Source organism: Castor canadensis, chromosome 19, assembly GCF_047511655.1.
Source record: "Castor canadensis chromosome 19, mCasCan1.hap1v2, whole genome shotgun sequence".
Lineage (NCBI taxonomy): Eukaryota > Metazoa > Chordata > Mammalia > Rodentia > Castoridae > Castor > Castor canadensis.
Window position 1 is genome coordinate 19,173,032 of NC_133404.1, and position 25,623 is coordinate 19,198,654.

Below are 25,623 nucleotides of genomic sequence, written 5' to 3' on the forward strand. Positions count from 1 at the left end.
AATAGAGGGGACAGGCAATTTCACCAGGGAAGTAAATTATTTTTAAAATAAATGAATAAGCCTAAAGAGTAGACAGTGGTCAGGACAAGGTTCCTCTCAGCTTTGTTAGAGGCAGCAAGTCACAGAAAACTGAGAGAGAGGCCTTATTGCAAATAAAAGTTGCCTTATGTAGTTTCTCAGGCAATTTTTTCAACTGCCTGGGCAAGGTGATGACTTTTACTTTTAGTCTCTTCTCCAGTGTTTTGTTTTGGGTTTTTTCTTGGTTATTTGAAGAGATACCTAAGGAGGCGGTTAAGACAACTGCATTTCTTTTAGAAGAAATGCCCTCAGTCAGTTAAGTGAACTTCTGAGGAAGCCTCTCCCTGTGCTTTGGGAAGGAGAGACCAGGTTGGCAAGTGGGGAGGGGCAAGAGAGATCTTAATTCTGAGGTTTATGCTGGTTTAGCATGTCAAAGTACCACATCTAGGAGAATCATTTTCTAAATCCCAATACTAACAAGAGGTAAAACCATGGTGATGACACACCCATAAGCCCTCATCCTTTCCCTTATACCACTTTGTATCCCTGTACCTAGATTTCTGTCCTGAAAAAGCCCCAGCAATTCATTTGGGGAAATAAGCAGCATTACTGAAAAAAAAAAAAAAAACAAGAAAGATACGATATTAAATGGGGGCTCCATGTAGCTTCCCAGAGGTGGAAACCAGAGAAGTAGAAGGTCACAAAGCAAACACTGGGTCTGGAATTGGCATGGGACTGTAGGCAGGCTATGCCAACATGGAAGGGGCTGGGCTGCCAGTCATTAAAGCAGAAAAGGCAGGAATGAGCCTGGATTGTAGGGCCAAACCTATCTTTTATTCCACCGTAAAATACCAAAGTATAGTGCCCACTTTTTAAATCAGGTTGTTTTTTTATTCATGAATATAGGAGCTTATATCTAAGTCAAATACAAAGCCCTTATTACATACAGAATTTGAAATTTTGTTCTCCCATTCTGGGTTTTCTTTTCACTTTCTTTTTGTTCGAACTTTCTTTTGCTTTGTGGGACAAGGTCTCACAATGCCGAACAGTCTAGCCTCAAAATCACTATGTAGCCCAGGCTGGCCTCAAACTCATAATGCTTCTGCCTTAGCCTGCTAAGCCACGGGCAGCTAGTTTAACTTTCTTGATGGCATCCTCTGAAACACAAAGTTCTTAATTTGGATGGTATCCCATTTATTTTTCTTTTCTCCCTGTGTGTTTGGTATCATGCCTAAAGAACCCATTGCCTAGCACAAAGGCATAAAGATTTACACTATTTTCTTCTGAGAGTTTTACAGTTTGAGCTCTTACACGTAGGTCTTTGTTACATTCTGAGTTAACCTTAGTGTAGTGAGGTAGGAGTACAACTTTGTTCATTTGAATATGGATATCCTGTTAGCTCAGCACCATTTGTTGAAAAGGCTGTTCATTCCCCACTGAGCTATCTCAGCATCCCTGGAAAATCAGTTGACTATAAATGTGAGGTGCATTTCTGGAATCACAGAGAATCAATCTATTCTGTCAATTTGAATGTCTATCCTTATCCCTATATCAGTTTTTGAGTGCTGTAGTTTTTGGGTTGTTTGTTTTTGAGACAGAGTTTCCCTATGAAGTTCAAGCTGGCCTCACACTAGTGATGCTTCTGCCTCTGCCTCTCAAATGCTGGAATTACAAGCACAGACATGTGCCGCCATGTCCAGCTTGGTTATTGTGGTTTTGTAGGAAGTTCTGAAATCAGAAAGCATGAGTCCTCCAGTTTTGTTCTGATTTTCAAGGGTTTTTATTTATTTATTTTTTGTGGTACTGGGACTTGAACTCAGGGCCTACACCTTGAGCCACTCTTCCAGCCCTTTTTTTTTTTTTTTTTTTGTGATGGGTTTTTTAACTATTTTCCAGGGCTAGCTTCAAACTGCTATCCTCCTGATCTCCTCCTCCTGAGTAGCTAGGATTACAGGTGTGAGCCACGGGCACCTGGCTCAAGATTGTTTTCCTATTTTAAGCTCCTTGCATTTCCATATGAATTTTAGGAATCAGACTGTCAATTTTTACACAGAATTCAGCTGGGATTTTGATAGTTTTGCACTTTTCTTGCAGGGCTTGAACTCATCAGGGTTTTTTTGTTGTTGTTGCTATTTTTTGTAGAAGTGGAATTTGAGCTCAGGGCCTCTCACTTGCTAAGCGGGCACTCTACCACCTGAGCGACTTTGCCAGCCCCTGAGCTCAGCAGTTTTGCACTTCTTTTTGTTATTAGTGGTGATGGCATTGAGGTTTGAATTCAGGGTTTCCCACTTACAAAGCAGGTGCTCTACTGCCTGAGCCACATCTCCAGTTCATTTTGCTTTCATTAATTTGGAGATGGGGTCTTGCAAACTATTTACCAGGCTCACCTGGAACCATAATCCTCCTGATCTCAGTTTCCCAAGTAGCCAGGGTTACAGGCATGAGCCACCTGTGCCATGCAGTTTTGCACTTCTTTTGTGAAATCTATTCCTATTTTGTTTGTTTTGATACTAATGTACATAGAACTGTTTTCTTAATTTCATTTTTTGCTTGCTTACTGCTAGGATACACACAGATACAATAGATGTTTTTTCTTATTGATCTTCTATCCAACAAAGTTTCTGAACTTTTATTAGTTCTAATAGTTTCTTGCTGGATTCATTAGGATTCTCTATATACAATATCACATTCTCTGTGAAGAGACGGTTTGACTTCTTATCAGTTTAGATGTCTTTTAATTCATTTGCTTATCTAGCTGCTTTGGCTCTAGCATCCAGTACAATTCTGAGTAGACCTGGTAAACATGGATAGCTTGTGCTCTTCCTGCTCTTAAGGAGAAAGCATCCAATCTTTCACCATTAAGTATGGTGTGAGGAGGGGATTTTCACAGGGACTTGTGGGTTTAGGAAGTTACTTTCTATCCCTAGAATACTAAGTGTTTTTATCCTGAAAAGATACCAGGTTATTTATTTATTTACTGTTGAAAAGACTATTCTTTCCCCCATTGTACTATCTCGGCAACAGTCAATTGACTGTAAATGTAAAGGTGAACCCAAGACCCTGTGCATGCTGGTCAAGCACTGTGACACTGAATGACACCACCAGCCTGGATGCCGAATTTTATAGAATAATTTCCCTATGTTACACACTGATTATTCTTTATTCTGTTGATGTGGTATATTACAGTAACTTTTTACATTTATTTAGTTAGTTAGTTTTTGGGGAGAGGGGGGTCTTACTATGTAACTCAGATTAGCCTTGAATTTGTGATCCTCATTCTCCTGAGTGTAGGGATTATATTTTCTATGCCAAATTTCCCTGCATTCCCGCAATGTCACTTGGTCATGGTGTATAACATATATGTATATTATATATAGAGAGATTTATAGATATAAAGTTATATATGTATTGTTTGATCCTATTGGCTAGTATTTTTTGAGGATTTCTCCATCCATCTTACTAAAATAAATGGTTTGTAGTTTTCTTATGTCTTTGATTTTGTTATCAGGGTAATATTAGACTCAGAGTGAGTTGGGGAGGTTCCCTCCTCTCCTATTTTTGGAAGAGGTTGTAAAGAACTGATATTCTTCAAATGTTGGATAGAATTTACTAGTGAAACTCTGCACCTTAGCTTTTCATTGTTCAAGTTTATTATTATTACTAATTCTATCTCTTTACATGTTATTGGTGTATTCGGATTTTCTATTTCTTTTTTTGTGGCACTGAGATTTGAACTCAGGGCCTCACACTTGCTAGGCAGGCACTGTACCACTTGGGCCATGCCCCAGCTCTCTCCTTGACATAGCTTTAGTAGTTTGTGTCTTCCTAGGAATGTGTCTGCTTCATAGAAGTTTTCTAATTTGTTGATATAAGATTTTTCATATTTTCTTTTAGTTCTTTTCATTTTTTGTATGGTTGGCAGTAATGTCCCCTACTTTATTTCTTCTTTTTCCTTTCTTGGTGGGACCGGGGTTTGAATTCAGTGCTTTGTGCTTGCAAAGGTGGTGCTTTACTGCTTAAACCACTCCACCAGCCCTGTTTCATGTTAGGTATTTTCTAGATAGTCTCTCAAACTATTTGCTCTGGCTGGCTTTGAATTGAGATCCTCCTAATCTCTGCCTCCCGAGTAGCTAGGATTACAGGCACAAGCCACAGGCACCCAGCAAGAGAACTGGGTTCTAGAATGTCTCTAGTTCCATCCAGGAGCACAGTTCTCAGTGAGCACAGGGACAGGTGGGGCTTCACACTGGAATAAGAACAATGTGGTACACCTACATTACAAAAAATTCACATACAAAAACCATAGCTGAGGTTTTTAGAACTTAGAACCCTAAAGCCTAAGTGAATTTAAGATGAAACATAAATACATTCATCATAGACATACTTCTATTTAGGGGTCTGTCAGGAATATAGCCCAAAACCAACACATCCATGCATTAGAGACTCTGATCTTATTTCTCTTCTATCCTATCTCTATTGGCGATTTCTTCAGAGGTAAAGCAGAATATAATATGTTTACAAAAGCATATGTGTTGATCTATGTAATAAATGTCTCATAAAAAATATTCTGTAGTACAATAGTTTGGATGTGGTTTGTCCCCACCAAAGCATATGTTGAAATTTTATTTACAATGTAACAGTATTGAGAGGTAGTGAGGCTTTTAAGAGGTAATTAGATCATTAAGAAAGATTAATGCAGCTCTCACAGGACTACACTAATTACTAGGCGAGCAGGTGTTATAATGTGAGGCTGCCCTTTTGTTTTGTCTCAACTTTCTGCCATGAATTAAAGCAGCATGTGGTCCTCACAAGATACAGCTGCCCAGTCTTGTACTTTCAGGCCTCCAGAACTATGAGCCTGACCTCTTTTTTTTTTTTTTTTGGTGGTACTGAGGTTTGAACTCAGGGCTTCGTGCTACCCAGACAAGCACTCTACCACTTAAGTCATACTCCCAGCCAGATAAGACCCCTTTTCTTAAAAAAAATTAACCAGTGGCAGGTATTTTGTTACAGCAATAGAAAATCACCTAAGGCACCAAGTTAAAAAAAATAGGGACTCCATTTGTGATTTTTGACAGCTGACAGATTTCAAGTCCCCAACTCATCACTTTACCCCCATTTGGGCAACCTACTAACATGCTCAGTCCCTGGAGTTCTTAGTCCCTGTGTGCAGGCAGATATTTCAAACCATAAAACCCCCACTCGAGTGTGTAAACGTCTGGATCAGTCCTAACTACAGTAAAAACCCAAAACTCTCCCTTACTCTTATTTCACTCTGAACCAAATGAAAGCCAATCTCTATGGAGAATCCATTTGCTACTGACTATGTGACTCATAAACCCTATTTCACATGCATTGGTACCCATGTGTCATTCACCCCAGTGTCTGTAATTTCCTGGTGTGAGGCAGGGGACTGCCCAGAATCCAGCAAGGGATGCTAAACACCAACTGGCTCATTTTGCATCATGATTTCTCAGAATAACTTGCCAAGGTTTCAGGAAGACTCTAAGTCCGAAGTAGTTTTCCAGGGTAAAGTCAAGGAGAGTGAATATCAGATTCACTGATAACCATGAATACATTAGAATTTAAAATACACTAAATTCTAAGAGGAGAGTTAATAACATAGAAGGCTACACTTAGAGGGATAAAATTAAATGATATAAAGTGCAATACTGAAGACCTATCTTCATTGACAATTTTACTTTTATTTTTTAACAGAAACAATTAAAATTAAAACTTTTTATATTTAAACTACACATTAAATACCAAAACAAGGAATCTCAGCTCTCACCCAAACGGCACTCCAAGGGCACCCAGGGGAGTCACCAGGACTGTAGGGACTGCAGTGTAAGCCAGGAAGTTTCCAATCTGGCCAACAGCCACTGTCAAGAAAATCACAAGGATACCACTTACAATGATGACAAACTCTCTTTTAGCACTGATCACAGTGTTGGGTTTTTAAGGCTCTGTCTGAAAGGACTACTTCTTTTATATTAGTTGTGAGGAAGCAAATCTGAGGCACTATTTGTGTGTTTAAGGATCCTGATCACAGAGAACATCCCCCCACCTCCTACAGCTTCATTGGTTCAGTTAGTTGGAGATGGGGTAAGATTCAGCTCTCTATGGAAATGCCCAGAGTAACCAGCAGTGATTGGCCAGAAGCACAACATTGAGGACATTTCTATTCTCTTAACATATCCTTTTTTTTTAAATTCTAAATTCTATTTTTTAAATATTATTTTTACTTTCACATTTGAATTTACTTTTTAACTGAAACATCAAATTGTAAATTTTTATGTATTTGTACCACTTGATATTTTTGCACATTTATAATGTTTCAATCAGGTTAAATATACCGACCTACTCAAACACATTTATCATTTTTTTAATGGTACACTCAAAATTCTTTGCTCTAGCTTTTTAAAATTTGTATTTTCATATGTAGTCACCCTTTGGCACAGTATCACACAAGAACTTATTACTCCTGGCTAACTCCTTAGTACCCATTGATCAACCTCTCCCCAACAAATTGGGCAGAGTTTTCCAACTGCCTTTAAGTGGACTGGGACCTGCTGCAGTGCAGGCAGCTGGCCATGGGGCTGAGCTGCACAGAACTGCCCTGGGAGCTCCATCCAAGAACTTAAAAAGGAGTTCTCCCATGAACAGAATCAGCCTTAGCTAGGTAATATTTTTCCTAAAAGACAATAAGTGACAAACCACATGATATTTCTGAAATTTCTAATATGAGTGCCCTTTATAGTGTTCTGAACTCCAATTTTATTATTTACGTTTAAATTGTAGCACATGACCTTTGACCTGGTTTTTGAGTCAAGAAACTCTTCTTCATTAAATCAATTGTGCTAAGTAAAATGAAGCAGTCTGACACATAGAAGTCCATCAAATGCCATCAGCCTAGCTATAGGTGAGGAAGCAGAAGCTGTTTAATTTCTTCAGACCAGGGCAGGCTCACCTGGATTAAGGTGAACTAATTGTGGGCAGCTGAGCCTCTGCCTCTTTTTCTCTAGCTATCACTCTGCCCCCTTCCTCACTCCCTAAACAATGGGAAGGAAAACCAAGGAACGCGAATGAGTCTCAGGAGCAGAGTAGGCAGCACCTGTAGAATGTTCAGAGCCTGGGAAGGTGCGAAGTGCCACCATTCTCCAAAACACAGCCAAGCTCATCTTGCCCCTCCAGCTCTGCTCAGATGAATGACTGACTTTAAGAAAGAAATAAAAGCACCAGACCCTTGGCCACACCAGCCACTTACTTGCAATTGTGCCAGCCCACCACACAATGTCTGTTAAATAGGAGGTACCTATAAAAGAATGAGAAGAAGGTCAGGGAAGTAGGTTTATAAGCCACATACATAAGCAAGTAAGAAGATTTTAAAGCAACACACATAGAAACCTTCAATGAAAACTAAAATTAAAAAGAATAATTAATGCCATACTGTTTATTTACCCCATCAAATAATCTTTAGTCTACAAATATCAAGATAAGAAACCACTAAAAACAGCAAAGACAATTTTTTGCAACCAATATAGGCTAACCCAAAAAGAAAAAAAATTATAAATTGGTTTTCTTTGGCTCAGTAAATCATCATAGAGACACATTCTTTGGAATGGAGTTCTCAAATGAGATAGTCCTAAAAGTCTAATTCTCTCATGTACTTACTGTAACCCATTTATAAGATATTTTTACTATCGTAGGGCTCAATGAGTTCCTGCTTAAACGGGTTACTCAGTTTTAATTTAGAGTCCTTCTAATACGGCTTTTTTCAACCATTTGAGTACCAGATCCTTATGGTTACTCAATGCACTAACATCTTATACCATGCCATATATGCTCATTATCCTCAGATACCCCCAGCCTTCCTGTCACATAGGTCCTCCTCTTGCCCTCTGGGACAGACACTGAGACTGGGGGAGCGTCCCAAACCATTGTTTGTCCTTCTTTAGATTTAACACAATATTCCTAGACTGACAGTGGTTTTTACTGCAGATTAAAGTACCTGATTCTAACTGGATATTTTTAATTCTCAGTAGTAAAACTATAATAACTTAGCATAATGAACATAGGAAGTCTGCTTGCTTAATGTGAAAGAAGAGCTACAGATATTACAATAAGTAGTTCAAAGATGAAATTGGTAGGGTCTCCGAGTACAGTGGCTGGTGCCTGTAATCCTAGCTATTCAGGAGGTACAGATTGGGAGGACTGTGATTTGAGGCCAGCCATGACAAAAAGTTCATGAAATCCATCAATCAATAAAAAGCTGGGTGTGTGTGGCATACACCTGTCATCCCATCTTTGTGGAAAGCATAAATAAGAGGATCAAGGCTGGAGGGATGGTTTAAGTGGTAGAGCACCTGCCTCCCAAGCATGTCACCCTGAGTTCAAACCCCAGTACCACAAAAAAAAAAAAAAAAGAAGAAAGAAAACAAAAATCTTTTAAAAGGAGAGAGTCTGGGAGCATGGCTCAAGTGGTACAGCACTTGTACAGCACGCAACAGGCCCTGGGTTCAATCCCCTGTACTTAAAAAAAAAAAAAAAAGAGTCTTAGCTCCAGGCTAGCCTGGGCAAAAAATGCAAGACCTTATTTAAAAAACAACAGAAGCAAAAAGGGCTGGGGATGTGGCTTAAGTGGTAGAGCACCTGCCTAGCAAGCATGGGGCCCTAGGTTCAAACCCCATTACCAACAAAAGAAAAAGAAAGTCAAGTGCTAGTGGCTCATGTCTGTAATCCTAGCTATTCAGGAGGCAGAGATCAGGACTGCGGTTCGAAACCAGTCCCAGACCAATAGTTTGTGAGACCTATCTCGAAAATACCCAAACAAAACAGGGCTGGTGGAGAGGCTCAAGTGGTAGAGCGCCTGTCTAACAAGTGTGTTCAAACCCCAGTACCACAAAAAAAAAAAAAGAAGAAGAAAAGAAACATGGTCAATAAATAATGACTGAGCAGGGCACAGTTGTTCTTGCTTGTAATCCCAGCTACTTAGAAGGTTGAGATAGGTGGATAGTTGGAGTCTAGGAATTCAAGGCCAGCCTAAGTATCATCGGGAGATACCATCTCAAAAAAATATTACAATAATTGAATAGTAGGGATGGTAGCATCAGAATATCACTGAGATCATCATGATAAAAACTTTCAGGAAAGAATCATCTATGGATAATAAAGAAAGTAGACAAAAGTCTGTTGGGGAAAGGACTTTCACAGTCTCAATGAATCACTTCCATAATTTTTTTAAAACTAATCATAAAAAATTATTTTACACTAGAAAAGCATAGTATATATCAACTTAACAACAAGGTCAAAGTTAACATCACTGGCCATGGGACAGTTGGTGTCACATGCCTCCTGAGGGAAAACACTGAAAAGGACATAACAGAACATCTGCCTCAGTCATAGCCTGAAACTAATTATGAGGAAACATTAGACAAACCCAAACTATAGAACAGTCTACAAATGAGCTGGCCTATGTTGCTTAAAAACACAAGGTTAAAAGCACAAAGAAAGCAAGAAGAACCACTGCAGACTAAACAAAACAAAAGAGACAAGATAACACAAAATGCCCGCCTGTGTGGCCTAGAATGGGCCTGTAACTGATACACTGGGGGACGAGGCTTCTACATGGGACACCTGGTCCACCTGCCGGCTGCAGCTCTGTCTCTAAGCCCTCAGCCATGCTCTGCCTCTGCTGCTAGGCTCCCGTGGTAGAACAGACTGTCCTGTGTCTTTGTGAATGTGTCCAATGCAAGTGTGGCCCGACTATCTATGAGTCAGAAAGCTTAACTAAACCTAAGAATGTCCCAGGTGGGCACTGCAGTTCAGCTATTAGTACAGAATCAATGTTCAGGTTTTTCTTTTACCCCAATGTTACATTTCTTTAAAAAACTTTTTATTAGCATGTATTAATTATACAAAGAGGTTTAACTGTGATATTCCCATACATGCATATAATGTACTTTGATCATACTCACTTCCTCTTGCCTCACCCTCTTTTTTTTATAATTTTATGCTATTTTCATACATACATACATTTCATTGAAAGTACTTCAATCATATTCTGCCCCCCATCACTTTTATTGTGAAACTATGTAATCAAGACAGTATACAATGAAACAGAACAGATTTCAGTCACAGAATCTCTCAGTACAATCAGACAACAGACTAACACATTAAAATAATTCAATTAAGAAAGTCTCTTTGACAAAGGATCTTGGTAGGGAAAATACTGAATCTTGAATCATACCTCAGAGCATATGAAACAACTAACTTGAGATGACTTGCATATCTAAAAGTAAAAGCTAAAGTTATAAGGTTTCTAGAAGAAAATACAAGAGGATACCATTGTGACTTGAGGAGAAACAGAGATATCTTAGGCAGAAATTTAAAATACCACATAGAAAAAATAAGGTAAAGTAGATTTCATCAAAACAAATAGTTTCTATACTTCAAGAGGCATTATTTTTTTCTTCTTTTTATTTTATCATTTTTACATTTACTTACATGTGTATACATTGTTTGTGCCACCGCCCCATTTCCAGGGAGAACCTGTTCCACCTTCAAGAGGCATTACTAAGGAAACAAAATCAGGCAAGGGGGCACAAACCTGTAATCCCAGAACTCCAGAGGTGCAGGCAAGAGGATCACAAGTTTAAGGACAGCCTGAGCTGAATAGCAAGACCCTTTCTAAAATAAAGAAGAAAAAAAGAGAGAGGGAGAGGGAAAGAGGGAGAAAGGGGGACAAAGAGGGAGAGAGGGAGGAAAAAAGGAGAGATGGAGGGGAGAGAGAGAGAGAAGAAAGGGAGGGAGGGAGAGGGGGAAGGGAGGAGAGAGAGGAAGAAAAGAAGGGAAGGGAAGGAAAGGAAATAGTCAAGCCATAGAGAAAATATCTGCAATCCCTATAACTGATAAAACACTTGTATCCAGATTATATATATAACAAATAAATATAAATATGTTCTTCTGTATATACACACACATATATGTATTTTCAACCAGTCAATAATAAGCAGTTACCACCCAATAAAATATAGGTGTCTTTTGAAAAGATGCTTCATACAAGAGCACGTACAAAAGACCAATAAAATTCTTAAAGATGCTCAAAAACCATTAGGTATCAGGGAAATGCAATTAAAGGCACAATGAGCTATCACTATACATTCACCAGAATAGCTAAAATTAAAAAGATGACAACACCAAATGTTGGAAAGAATATGGAGCAACTGAAACTGTCATAAATTACTGATGAGAGTGTAAAATGATACAACTATGGTGGGAAAATATTTAGCAGTTCCTTAAAATTTAATTATATACGTACCCTATGATTCAGCACCATGATTCCAAAGTATTTACCCAAAAGAAATAAAAACATTAAATCCAAAAAAGGAGTATCTCAGTGGTAGAGCCTTGCCTAGCATGTCTGAGACCCTGGTTCAATCACTAGTAGCACAAATGGAGGAAGAAGGAAGAAAGATAAGAAGGAAAAGGAGGAGGGGAAGGGACAGGGGGACAAAGAGGGGGAGAGGAAACAGGAGGGAGAGGTGATAGTAGTAATTAACATAGAAGAATGTTCATTGAAGCTTTATTCAAATAGCAAAAATTTGGAAACAATATGTTCATCAATAGAAGAATGGTTAAGCAAATTGTGGTATGTTCCAACATCAGAACCTGCTAGTGATAACACGTGTCATGAAGAATTTTCAACCATGCTCAAGTACACATAAGAGAATACATATTGTATGGTCCCATTTATATAAATTTCAAAAACAGGCAAAACTCATTCAATGCATGCAGATGGAAATCACAAGAATGGATACCTTGGCACTGGGAGGATAGAATGGAAAAAGACATAGGGAACTTCCCAGGGTGTGTCAATGATCTCCTTCTTTATGGGGCTCTTGGTTTCACAGGCCTGTTTTTTTGTCACTATTCATCAAACTGTACCTTTCAGATACGTACAGCTTATTCCTCATAATTACACCCTAATATTTAGAAAATAAAAAGAAATAGTTCATATACAATATAAGCAATAGTTAAATGTCTTTTCTTCATCAGTTATTTTGTGAGTGTGTATGTATATGTGTGTGTATGTATGTGTGTATATGTGTGTATATGTGTGTATGTATATGTGTGTATGTGTGTGTATATATGTATATGTGTGTGTGTTTTGCTAAGAATGAAACCCAGCCATAAATGCTTTACCACTGAGCTACACTCCCAGCCACAATAATTAAATTTATTTTTTTATTTTTTATTTTTTAATAATTAAACGTCTTGATGGTGATGGTTTCACAGGTCCCCACACTCATGCAATCACACACATTAAAAGTGTACAGCTCTTTACATGTCAATTATACTCAGTAAAATGACTTAAAGATGTAACATATTTTTAATTTAAAAGTTGCATTTCTAGGTTAGCCCACATAACAATAACTATAATGCAACTAACCACTGTAATTAAGGTTCTCATTTTCTATAGGAAATGACACTCAATATTTCAGTAAGAGTCCAGCATATGTTAACACATTCTCCTTCCTCTCCCTAACCCCTCAAGAGCAGCTCAGTGCAATAGTTATATTCTGTTTCTTTATTCTACCCATCTATCAAATATTTAGAGAACCATCAACAGCCATTGGCTTATAAAGAGACTTATAAAGGTTCACAGGACACATGGTATCTGCCCTTATAAAGCATTCTCTTCATCCTTGCCTTAACCACAGAGAGCTTTCTCTGCTCCTTTCCCCATCACAGAGACCAAGGAGGGCAGAACAGCTAAGGTGGCATGCTGTTGCTTCCATAAGTGTCAGGCATTTTACCTGTACTAGTGTGCTCTGTTGATGTGAACAGAATATTCTAGGAAAAGGAGCTTTCAGTAATATATATTAGACAGGGACTATAGCAGAGAGAACCCAAAATGATAGGAAACAAATTTCTGAATTTTTAAATACCAATTATATTTTCACCACACCTAAATATGAGCATACCTCTCCCGCGCAGTGGAGAATGAAAATAGATAAAATATTTTTGGAAATCAACTTGACAACTGATATATTTGGATTTTAATTGTCCCCCAAGGGTCCATGTAATAAAGGCTTAGCATAGCACTATTAGGAGGCAGTGGAGGTTTTAGGAGGTTGGCCCTACTGGAAATCACTGGGGATGTTCCCTTGTAAGGGATGATGGGACCTCAGGCTTCAGTCTCCTCTTTCTCTCTTTTATTTCCTGGCCATGAGATGAGCACAAATTGTTGTCCCTCACCTCATGCCATCCACATGCTCCTACCAAGATGTGCTACAACCTCATCCAAGGTGTCAGGGCCAAGTAAACATGGAGTAGAACCTCTAAAACTTTTAAAGCCAAAGTAAACTTTTTCTCTTTGTAAGTTGAGTAGCTCAGGAATTGTTACAGTGATCAAAAGCTAACCAACACAGCAATATATATGTACAGTTTAGAACATTATCACTCTTAAAACAGCATTTCTAGGAAGCTATCTGAAAGAATTAATGAACATTCAACAATTTATATACAAGGATAGTCATTATATTATAAGAGCAAAGAAGCTGGAAATGCCCATGCCCTACAAAAGGGAATGACAACAATCATGCAGCCACTGAATAAGTTTTTAAAGAATATTTAACAATGGGTGGGGGTAGAGGGTGAGCTCACTAAACACACAGAATGGCACACATAGAATACACAACGTATCCTGTCTTATTTGTTAAAGTACGTGACTTAGAGGTATCACTCAATTACCATGTACGGGTCTTAATTCAAATAAAGATAAGCTGAGAAAAACTTATGAGACAATCCCAGAAATTTAAACACTGACTAGACATATTAAGGAATTATTGTTAATGTCTAGATGCACTAAAGGCATTGTGGTTATGTTTAATAAATATACTGAGATATATAGATGAAATTGGATTTAAACTACTTCTTAAAACTCCATGGGCTCAGTAGAGGGCTTGCATAACATGTGCAAGACCCTGTGTTCAATTCTCCACACAGAAAATAAAACTGTGAGAGTGACGGTGCAGGGGGCAAGAGGGTACAGACAAAGCAAGACAGGCCAAGAACAATGATTGCTGAAACAGGGTGGTAGGCACACAGGGTTCATTTACACTATTTCCTCCATTTTGTACATGTTTTAAATTTTCCATAATAAAAAGTTATGGAGAGTGCATGAGTTTGGATTTTGGCAGGTCCATCCCCTTGGGCCTCTTATAGTGTCCCATGCCACAGCAAATTGTAGCTGTCAACTATTGCCTGGCTTCTGCTGGCACTGATGTGGTTGCACAGTGGGGAAAAAAGAGTTTTGGAGAGGCTAGGAATGTAACTCAGTGGCTAAAGAAAAAATTAACATGCACATATACACATTTGCATATAGAACATGTTTGTAACAGTGGAACAACTCTATGGAACTTGGGAGAGGAAGAAGAGGAAAAGAGAAGATAGAGTCAACAATATCAAAATACATTACATTTGTACAAGTAGAGGACATAATGATATGCACTGAAAACTGTTAAATAATAGGGGGTAGGAAGAAAAGGGTAAGGGAGATAAATAGAGGGGACTGAACTGACCAAAGTAAAGTATTTTCACAGCTGGGATATATCGAGAATCCCCTTGGAACAGTGACTTTGGAAATACAAATGAAAGACAGAACTGTAAAATAGGTACCTGATGGTGGTGCAGAGGTGTGGAGGTAGTACTTGAGGGATGGAGGAGTTGAAGGTGAGGGACTATGGTTAATGGGCTTAGTATATATATATGAAATAAAATGGAGAAACCTTTTGCAACTGTTTCAAGTGGGGCAGGGAAGAGGCTGATGGGGGGAAATGGTAGGTGTGATCTAACATAATGTACAATGTAAAGCTATTTGAAATTGTCATAACTAATCCCCTCTATACAATGAATATATGCTAATAAAAATATTAGCATGCACAGGATCTGGGATTAATTCCCAGCACCATAAAATAATGCTTTTTAAATGATTTTTAAGGATTTCTTAAATCTCTGATAGGTGGTATTTATTGTTCTGTGTACCCTACTTATGTGTTTCATACTATATATGATTTTTCACTAAAATTTAATTTTACAATATAAGTACATTGCATGGGACCAACTGAAAAAGCAGCTAAGGTGGGGTGTTGAGTACTTTTGATTTTCCTATTCATATTTTCTGTGCTTCCCAAATTTTAAACAATGACCATGTATTCTATAATTAGGAAGAAATGATTTTTTAAAAAATATGACTATGCTTAGTGCTGAAAATTCATGGTATGCATACCAAAGAACTCTGATGGGGCATGAACAATCCAAGAAAATCCTTGATTCAGGCAATGTCAAAAAGGGGCAGTTTACATTCACGGTTTTTGGCCAGGAAGTATTATGGAGTATGTTGTTAAGATTTCCTTTGTGAGGTTTCCTAGTTCCTCATAGTTAAAACAAACAAAACAAACAAAAAAAAAGAATTTATTATTCATTAAGGGCTTTATTAAATAAGTGAAAATATATACCACCAGTGAATGTAAATACTTTTAAGACATACTACACTTTGTCCAACAGCAATTCAGCAAGACCAGTAGGTATTTATGTTGTCTACTAATTTAACTACTTTAGTGATTTCTTCCTATCTACATTGTATGAAAATGGGAATAAATTCTTTTATTTAGCAGCACTGGGGTTCAAACTCAGGGTCTCATGCTTGCTAGGAAGGCATTCTGACGCCTTGAACCACTCCACCAGCCCCCTGCCTTTTTTGTGTCATGGGCTTCTTCAAGATAGAGTCTTTGAACTATTTGCCTGGATCTGACTTTGAACCTTGATCCTCCTGACCTCTGCCTCCTTAGTAGATAGAATTATAGGCATAAGTCACCAGCACCTTGCAGGAATATTATTTGCCCTTATGTATTTGGGTATTATCTATAATGACCCAGTCTCTAAGTACAGATTTTTCCAAATAAATTACAAAGTCCCTCCTCAGAAAAGTCTTATCTATAAGTGAATTTAATATGGGAAGGGGAGCAGAAAGGGAAGAGGAAGGTGAAGGGTAAGGGAAAGGGAAGGGACCATCCCAAGCTGGTTTCAAATCTTGGCACTACCAGAGCCTGTGATTGGGCACCTGATATGACCTCTCCAGATCTCAGCTTCCTCTTCTGTGTCATGCCTCCTGGAATTCATGTCCTTATATGTCCCCTTCTGTGCTGAACCTGAGCTGCCCCAAGCGAGCCAAAAGTATGTGGCATAAATGGCATTACAAAGTCCAATGCATCTTCCACTGCGGTCCTTGGAAGGTTACCCAGCATGTCAGGGGTCTGAATGCTCTGAGCCCACCATCCCAAAAGGAAGCCCAAGGTGGCTAGGTATAAAAAGACTGCAAGGAGCAAGGGAGGCAGGGATGATGAGAGTGAGAGTTGCTTAGCAAGCCCTCCAGCTGTTTCCACTATCCCAGACAATGTAATTAAGAAGTCTAGCCAAGCACTGAAATGACTCCAGAGCCAGCCACCTTCAGACTAAAACCACATGAAAAGCCCTAAGAAACAACTGCCCTGCTGAACCCCATCAACTCATGGAACCATGACAGATGCATGACTGTGGGGTACCATAGGTCTTTGGTAGTAGCAGCCCCTTTATCTTCTCTTCTGATGGAAATAAGTATCAAGTAACCAGGTACAGGCTGCAGAGCCACTCAAGCCCTCTTCTCATACAATTCTCACCATGTTCTTTATCCATGATCTTTTCTTCGGGTTAAAGATCAGATAGGGTTACAGATTTTCAGAACTAGCAGTAACACTGGATTCTGTTACCCAGAAGAAAATATAGTTAAATGAGTTCAGCTCTGACTAACTTGAAGGCAGCTCTGAAATCACTTCATAAAATATGAGATTTGGTTGCACACACACACACACACACACACACACACATATACACCTTACTCCATAGTTACTCAAGGTTTGTTAGACATCATTTTTGAGTGTCTACCACATAGCTCTCATGGACTGGACATGTGTCCTGCTTTTGAGGAGCTGAGATCTAGTGGGGGATGAAAATAAGTGGACAAGCCATCATCTCACAGGTTGCAGGGGATAGTAGGGAGCTGAGGACAGGTACAAGGTATCACACAGAGAGGAAACTGATCCATCTGCCACAGTCTGAAGGTTCACAGAAACTAACTGTTGTCTCTGTATACCTCCATCTCTCGTGGGGAGTGGAGGGATTGCATATGCCTAGTGTGTGCTTGGATGTGAAGAGAAAGGGAGTAACAGGAAAGGCAGTGAGAAATCATGTGTCCATCCCAGAGCCAGGGAATGCCCCTCCACTGAAAGTGGAGATGTCTCAGACATTAGAAAGTGGGCATCTGGATCCCAGTTTTCATTCACATGAGATAACTCACTCATCTTCCGACTGTCTCACCAGTGTGACTGCTTTCTAAGCAGTACTCATCTCAGGGAGGAGAATACAAAATATGAAGAGGATTTTTCTTACCTTGTTAAAATATACATGACAAAATTTACCATCTTAACCATTTTAAGAACAGTTCAGTGGTATTATGAGCATTCACATTGTTGGGCAACCATTACCACCATCAAGAAATATGTCATCCTGAAAAACTGAAATTCTCTATCCTTTAAACACTAACTCCCCACTCCCTCTTCCACCCAGCCCTGGGTAACCACCATTCTACTTTCTGTCCTTCCATGAATCTGACTACTCTAGGAACCTCATATAAAGGGAATCACACAGTATTTGCCCTTTTGTGAATAGCTTATTTCACTGAGCTCAGTGTCCTCAAAGTTCATCCATGTTGTTCATCCATATTGTACTGTTCAGCATTTTTAAGACTGAATAATAATCCATTGTATATCTAGACCACATTTTGTCTATACATCTGCTATAGTTTGGGTTTTAAAAACATTTTTATTAGTATATAATGGTTGTATGGGGCAGGGGCTCATTGTGATATTTCCATATATGCTTACAATGTACCCATATTTGGTTCATCTCCTCCATTATTCTGTCTTCCCCTTCCCCATTCTTAAAATGACTTCAGCAGGTTTCAATGTTTCATATTCATACATGTATAGAAAACACATCTGCCATATTCATTTACCTTCTTTACTCTCTTCATTTACCTTCCTTCTTCCACTAATACCCTCCCCTTAACATGACTTGTTTTACATTCCAGACCTTCATTATTAAAGTATCATTGTCCAGTGGGGTTGTACCTTGGTGCTTTACCTGTAAACATGTAGTACTCTAATCAGTCTAACCCCTTCTATTACTCTTCCTTCCCCTTTCCCCCTTACCCCGTATTGTTCTATAGTTTTCATTGTGCTTCACTGTATCTTCTTTCTACATACCACCTGCTATAGATTGGATATGAAATATCCCCCAAAGGTCCATGAGTCAAAGGCTCAGTCCTTAGCCTGTGGCACTGTTGGAAAGTGGTAGAACCTTTAAGAGGTCATTGGTGGCAAACCCTTGGAGGATACTGTGGGATCCTGGTCTCCTCCCTTCTTCCTCTTTCACTTCCCAGCTGCCATAGGTGAGCATCTTCCTCCTCCAATCACTCCTTCCTTCCATGATTGTATGCTTCTCCATGGGCCCATTAACAACAAGGCTGACCAACCACAGAATAAAACCTCCAAAACTGGCAGCCAAAACAAGCCTGTTTACTTGTTAAGTTGATTTATCATAAGTATTTGTTACAATAATGGAAAGCTGAGTAACATACCAACAGTCATTTAATGGACTCCTTGGGTCCATTTCCATCTTGTGGCTATTGTGAATAATACTGCCACTTCCTTTTGATATATCCAGAATATTTCACTTCCTTTGAGTAATCCAAGAAATGGAGTTGCTGGGTCAGGTGGTAATTCTATATTCAATTTTTTGAGGAACAAACCTGCTGTTTTCCATAGCGGCTGCATCATTTTACATTCCAACTAGCAATACACAAGAGTTCCAATTTCTCCACATTCTCACCAATACTTATTTTTTTAACCCTTTTGACAATAACCATCTTTATGAGTATGAGGTAGTATTTCATTGTGGTGTTTTGTTTTGTTTTGGTGGTGCTGAGGGTTGAACTCAGGGTCCTCCCTTGCCAGGCAGGCAGCCTCCAGCAAATTCCTGACCACACAGTTTTCCTAAGGTTAGTCTCCAGGAGGTCCACGGCATGGGTCCTGGGCACCCGTGCCACCCCATCCATGGCCATGCCTCTTACACAGCCTGACTCTCAGCCCACTGTCCCAGCAACTGGCCCCTGCCCCACCTCCTGTAAGTAGTTATCACTGTAAAAGGTACTGATGATACCAAGAAGAAACTGGTCTTACCAAACCCAGACGGAACTGGAGCCAGAAAAAGAGGGCTCATGTCTACCTATCAGAGATAAGTACTTTTTCAAGGACTTTTTAAATTCCCACCAGATTCCTTCCAGTTCTACATGCACCCAGTACACCTCATGCACTCCTCACAGATTTCTGTAATAAGGTTACAGAGAATTTTAAAGAATGTTAAAAATAAACATTCTTTGACACTAACACAATTCACAGAAGATGCTCTGGACAAAATACTTGCCAGCAACAGCACCTCCACCAATGAGCTGTCAACTTCTGCCTCACTTTTTCCAAGATCAGTGAACTTTGTATCCAAGTAATGTATGTAAATTTTTCCCTTTTTGCCTTTAAAAACTTCCCCTTTGCTTCAACTTTGAATATAGTTTACTATATTCCCAAGACAATGCTCTAATACCCCCAGATAAACATTGTTATTCCTTGGAGAATCTCTGGTTGTTATTTAGGTTGAGTTACAGTTTGGATGGTAAATGATTCCCCCAAAGACTCATATGCTACAGGCTTAGTCATGAGCCTGTGGTGCTATGGGGACGTGATGGATCCTTCGGGAGGTGGGGGTCTAGTGAAAGAAAGTTAGCACACTGGAACTTGCCTTTGAAGGGGATTGTGGGACCCTGGCACCTTTCTCTCTCTTTGGTTCCCAGCTGCCATGAGGTGAACAGGCACCCTCCATCATGCACTCCTGCTGCCATGGTATATTATGCTACCACAGGTCCAAAGCAACAGAGGCAAGAGACTGTGGAATGAAATTTCTAAACTTTTCCTTCTTTTAAGTTATCTCAAGTATTTTCCTCAACTACAGAAAGCCAAATAACACAGGTTGATACCAAAATGCCTTCTTACATTATGGTTACTTGTTTTTCTTAGGAAAGTTGTGCTTTCAAGGGATATCTGGTACAGCTACCCCCTCCATAGTCTCTCAAGTTCTGCATCCAGGTTCAAACAACTATAGATGGAAAGCTCTTATAAAAATGCATCTGGGGCTGACAGAGTGGCTCAAGCTGTTGAGCACTTGCCTAGCAAGCATGAGGCCCTGAGTTCAAACACCAGAATTGCCAAAAAAATAAAAAAAAAATGCATCTGTGCTAAATATGTACATTTTTCCTTTATTATTCCTTGAAATAGTAGAGCGCTGTAACTGTTTACACAGCATTTGCACTATATTAGGTATTATAAATCATCTATAGATGATTTAAAGTATACAGGGGTTCATGGGTTATATGCAAATACCACACCATTATAAAGTGAAGGATTTGAGTACACGCAGACTGTGGTATCCATGGGGCTCCTAGAACCAATGCTGGGTAGACCCTGAGAGACAAATGACCTGGACCCACCTTTATCCTTGTATAGTTTCTACTTGCCTGTTACTCAAAGGCACAAAAAGGAAACCAGGCAGTCCTATCCTGAGCCTATGTTGTACAGTGCACTCTCTGGCCTACTGGGACTTGTATTTGGCTGATTCAGTAGGGAGGTCCTTTAAAAGCAAAACTAAAAGCCAGTCAGAGCAAGTAGAGCCCCAAACCTCTCAATTGAAGGATTATGACCAGAATTTGGCTTCCTAGAAGATGGGACTTTCTAGAAATGCTGCTATCAGTCAACTCATCTAAGGCTTAAACTCTGTCTCCTGACAGAGCTACTTACAGCACAAGAAACTATAAGGTCTCTTTTAATACAAGGCTCTTCAGTTCTTGTCTACCTCCTTTTCCTCCCTCCTCTTCGATTTCAATCATTTCAAAGCAGTTATTACTGCTTGTAGCAGATTAAGGGGAATAGATTTTTTTTTTGGCAGTACTGGGGTTTAAAATCAGCTTCACACTTAGTAGACAGGCACTCCACCACTTGAGCCATACATACCTCACAGCCCTTTTTTGCATTATTCTTCAGACAGGGTTTCCTTTGTGCCAGGGGCTGGCCTAGACAGGGATCTTCCTACATAACTGGGATCATAGGTGCATACCACCATGCCCAACTTATTTGTTGAGATGGGGTTTAGCACATGACCTGAAACAAAGATTCTCCTGATCTCCCCCTCCAGAGTAGCTAGGATAACAGACATGCACCACCACACCTAGTCCTAGGTTTTATTTTATTTTGCTTGCTTTAGTTTTGGTGGGACAGGGTCTCACTATGTTGCTCAGGCTGGTCTCATATTCCTGGGCTCAAGTGATCTTCCTGCCTCAGCCTCCTGAGTAGCTGGGACTATAATCAGACAGCATCATACCCAGCCTGAGAATAGATTTTAAAACTGTTGTGTCCTCAACACCTATAACAATGTCTAGAGTATAAGAGTTTCATAAATATCTGTTGAATAAACCAGGTAGACTTACTGAAACAAGGCTGTATATCTGTCTTCCACTACTATGAGTAACCCATATAGCTTGAATCAATAGCAGTTGGTGGTAACTGAAGTATGAAATTAATATCAAAGTTTTATTTTTATTAATTTAAAGGCTTAGTGTGGAACCAGGTGTAGTGGCTTATACCTCTAATCCCAGATAGTCAGGTGGCTGAAGCAGGAGGATCATGAGTTCTAGGCTAGCCTGGGTCACATAGCAAGATACCATCTCTAAAAAGTAAAATAAAATAAAAACATTGTATATGTAGGTACAAGTACTGGTATCCATCATGGTTTTTATTTTTTTAATGTGGTGCAAGGATTCAAGTCAAGGCCTCAAGAATTTATTTATTTTTACTAACTAAAGCCTGTGTCCTGAGGTTCATTCTAGCTGTGAGTTTCTCAGATTTCATGACCTTGATTGAGGAAACAGCAAGGTTATTTTGTAAGATGTTCCTCAGTTCAGATGTTCAGGTTTGTATAATATTCAGGTTTGTGTAATGTTTTTTCAGGGTTACACTGTGGTTATGAGGATTTGAGAGAATACTACACAGATGAAGAGCCCTTCTCATAGCATCCTATCAAGGGTACACTTGTTTTTGTTTTTCCCCAGTACTGGATATTGAACCCAGGGCCTTGAACTTGCTAGGCGATGCTGTACCACTTGATCTATGCCCCAGCCCTTTATTTTTATTTATTTATTTTGGTACCAAGATTTGAACTTATGGCCTACACTTTAGACCACTCCACCAGCTCTCTTTTCAAGATACGGTCTTACAAACATTTGCCCGGGCTGGCTTCGAACTGCACAATATTCCTGATCTCTGCTTCCTAAGTAGCTCAGATTATAGGCAAGAGACAGTGGCACCAACTGCGCTTTTCATTTTTATTTTGTTTTTGAGATAGGGTCTCAATGAGTCTGTCCTGGCTGGCCTCAAATTCCCAATCCTTCTGCTTCCACCTCCTGACTAGGTAGTCTTATTTTTGAGTCACAGGAAACATGTAACCTAGTCCTGAGGTCTGTCACACTGACAGATTGAAGAAAGTGTGGTGGTCAAAATGTGTTTGTATCTGACAGACAGACATCTCATCCTTGGGAAATCATACCTGGCTTTATTTTATTTGAAGACTGCAATGCTTTCACTTTGAAGTTAACTTCTTTAAATAAATACTCAGGATTCTATATTTTCACTAAAGATTTTCAGGCCCTTTATCTCCCCTGGCACTCCTGGCTTACTCCCTTTATCTCTCTAGGGCACTCAGAGAAAGTTTCACTGTGTTCTGGTATCTGAACTATTAAAGGTGTTTACTTAACCAGGCTGGTGGCTCACCCCTGTAATCCTAGCTACTCAGGAGGCAGAGATCAAAAGGATCTTGGTTTGAAGGTAGCCCAGGCAAATAGTTTGTAAGACCCTATCTTGAAAATACCCACACACACACACACAAATGGACTGGCAGAATGGTTCAAATGGTAGAGTGGCTGCCTAACAAGCATGAGGCCCTGAATTCAAATTCCAAATCCACCACAAAAAAAAAAAAAAACCAAGAAGAAGGAAAGAAAAAGTGTTCACTTCCTCTCAAAACCCATGTCCTTTCTCTAGCAGATCCTTTTCTAGAGAGCTCTTAATACTAGTCTTGTGAGGTTATGGCTAACAACCACAAGACTTTTCAGTCCTCCGGAAGCAATGTTTATTTTCTCCTTCAATGCAAGCTACCTGCTGCCTTCAATAAATTGTCCCAGGCCTCTCAGCACAGGGCGTTCTTGGCAAAGGACCCTGCTTTACCTCCAACTTCATACATCTCTAAGGAATGACATTTGATGGTCTATCCACCCAGGAAGGTTTGGTGTTTTGTTTTGTTTTTTTTGTCATGTTGAATTTTTTTTTTATTCATATGTGCATACAATGTTTGGGTCATTTCTCCCCCCTTCCCCCACCCACTCCTTAGACCCCCCCCTCCCCTCACCCCCTTGCTACCGGGCAGAAACTATTTTGCCCTTATCTCTAATTTTGTTGAAGAGAGAGGACCAAGGGTTTTTGCTAGTTGAGATAAGGATAGCTATACAGGGAGTTTACTCCCATTGATTTCCTGTGCGTGTGTGTTACCTTCTAGGTTAATTCTTCTTGATCTAACCTTTTCTCTAGTTCCTGGTCCCCTTCTCCTGTTGGCCTCAGTTGCTTTAAAGTATCTGCTTTAGTTTCTCTGCGTTGAGGGCAACAAATGCTATCTAGTTTTTTGGGTGTCTTACCTATCCTCATACCATCCTTGTGTGTTCTCGCTTTATCATGTGATCAAAGTCCAATTCCCTTGTTGTGTTTGCCCTTGATCTAATGTCCGAATATGAGGGAGAACATACGATTTTTGGTCTTTTGGGCCAGGCTAACCTCACTCAGAATGATGTTCTCCAATTCCATCCATTTACCAGCGAATGATAACATTTTGTTCTTCTTCATGGCTGCATAAAATTCCATTGTGTATAGATTACCACATTTTCTTGATCCATTCATCAGTAGTGGGGCATCTTGGCTGTTTCCATAACTTGGTTATTGTGAATAGTGCCGCAATAAACATGGGTGTGCAGGTGCCTCTGGAATCACCTGTGTCACATTGTTTTGGGTATATCCCCAAGAGTGGTATTGCTGGATCAAATGGTAGATCAATGTTTAGAATGATGTTCCAGGAAGGTCTTACATTTCCTTCACACTGACTCCCACATGCATTCAGATGGTTCAAGTCTAAACCTTGATGACTCAATCAAGGATCTAGAGTAAAAGCCACTGGAAACAGCAGACCTCATGCTGGACACTGAGAACTAGCACCGCCTTGACTCTCTTGTACAGCCAGCTGGCCCACCGCACACATCTTACTTCTGCACTGGCCTAGCTACTGCAAGGCAACCAAAATCAGCAGGTCTTGCTCTCCTAAGAGAACCCAGGCCTTAGGCCAGTGCAAAGGCAGGCCCTGGCCCTGACCACCTCGAGATCCCATAAAGAGTAACATTTCGCTGGGGGCATGGCTCAAGTGGTAGAGCCCTTGCCTAAGAGGAAGCTCTCCCTGGCAGCCCCTGAGATCAGGCCATTAGGAAGCTTGGGCTCCAGCGCAACACGGGTAGGTGGACTGCGAGACATTCGACTGGGTTGGAGGAGTCTGGGGACAAAGGGAAAAAGTATTTGGAGACCCCGATAAAAGTGAATAAGGTTTCTCACCCGCTGGAAAGGAAGAAAGGCAGCGGCTGTGACAAAGCGACCGACGCCCTGGCTGCACCTGTGATTCCTGTGCTGCTTCTGGAGCTGTCAGAGGACCAGGTGGACTCTGCCCAGATGCCGGTCGGCAAGAAGGGCCTGGCAGCGCCACTGCTTCGGATGGGTGCGGGGTCTCCCCACCAGGAGGCTCAGAGCCAAGACCTCAACGACCCCCAACTCGGGGTAACCCCCTCCACCCCGCCCCGCGGTTCTCCCCGCCCAGTTCCCACCCAGCGCGCGGCCCACCGATGGCCTACCTCGCCGCTTGGCGCGCACGATGCCCTTCTTCTGCAGCACGAACGTAGACCCGTTCACCAGGCTCGACACGACAGCCACGCCCAGGCCGAGCGACACCGCGGCGGGGCTCGGGCTGCGCGCCCCCTCCCCGGCCGCCGCGGCCGCCGCCGCCGCTGCAGTCCCCATTCCGCTCGCGCCCGCCCTCCGCGTCTGCGCCTGCGCGCCGCGCCCCGCGGGGCTGGAGGGGAGGCACCCCGGATCCACGCGGGGGTGACAGGGGCATCAGGAGGGCGGGCCCAGGGACTAGGATGCGGGTGCCAAGAGAGGGCGGCCCGGGGGTCCGCGGGGCCGGGGCTGAGGAGCCGGAGCTCGGCGGAGAGGATGTGGTGGAGAGCCCTGCGCTGGTTAAATGGGGCGTGGACTTGAT

General features: G+C 40.7%; 1 protein-coding gene and 1 pseudogene across 2 annotated transcripts in view; one reads left to right on the top strand and one right to left on the bottom strand.

Annotated features, from left to right (window-relative positions):
* Nipa1 (NIPA magnesium transporter 1) overlaps positions 1-25,382 on the bottom strand; it is a 38,367-nt gene extending 12,985 nt beyond the window's left edge. Inside the window, exons 1-3 of one of the 2 annotated variants that reach the window (XM_074061868.1) lie at positions 25,217-25,382; positions 7,286-7,333; positions 5,810-5,900 (exon numbers count right to left, since the gene is read on the bottom strand). In XM_074061868.1, the coding sequence (XP_073917969.1) occupies positions 5,810-5,900; positions 7,286-7,333; positions 25,217-25,382 (305 nt within the window). Of the gene's footprint in view, positions 1-5,809; positions 5,901-7,285; positions 7,334-24,923; positions 25,114-25,216 lie in introns of those variants that run through there. The other variant, XM_074061869.1, reaches the window with a different exon arrangement.
* LOC141419334 (small nucleolar RNA SNORA42/SNORA80 family) lies at positions 14,201-14,321 on the top strand (annotated as a pseudogene).
* Positions 25,383-25,623: the final 241 nt, after the last annotated feature.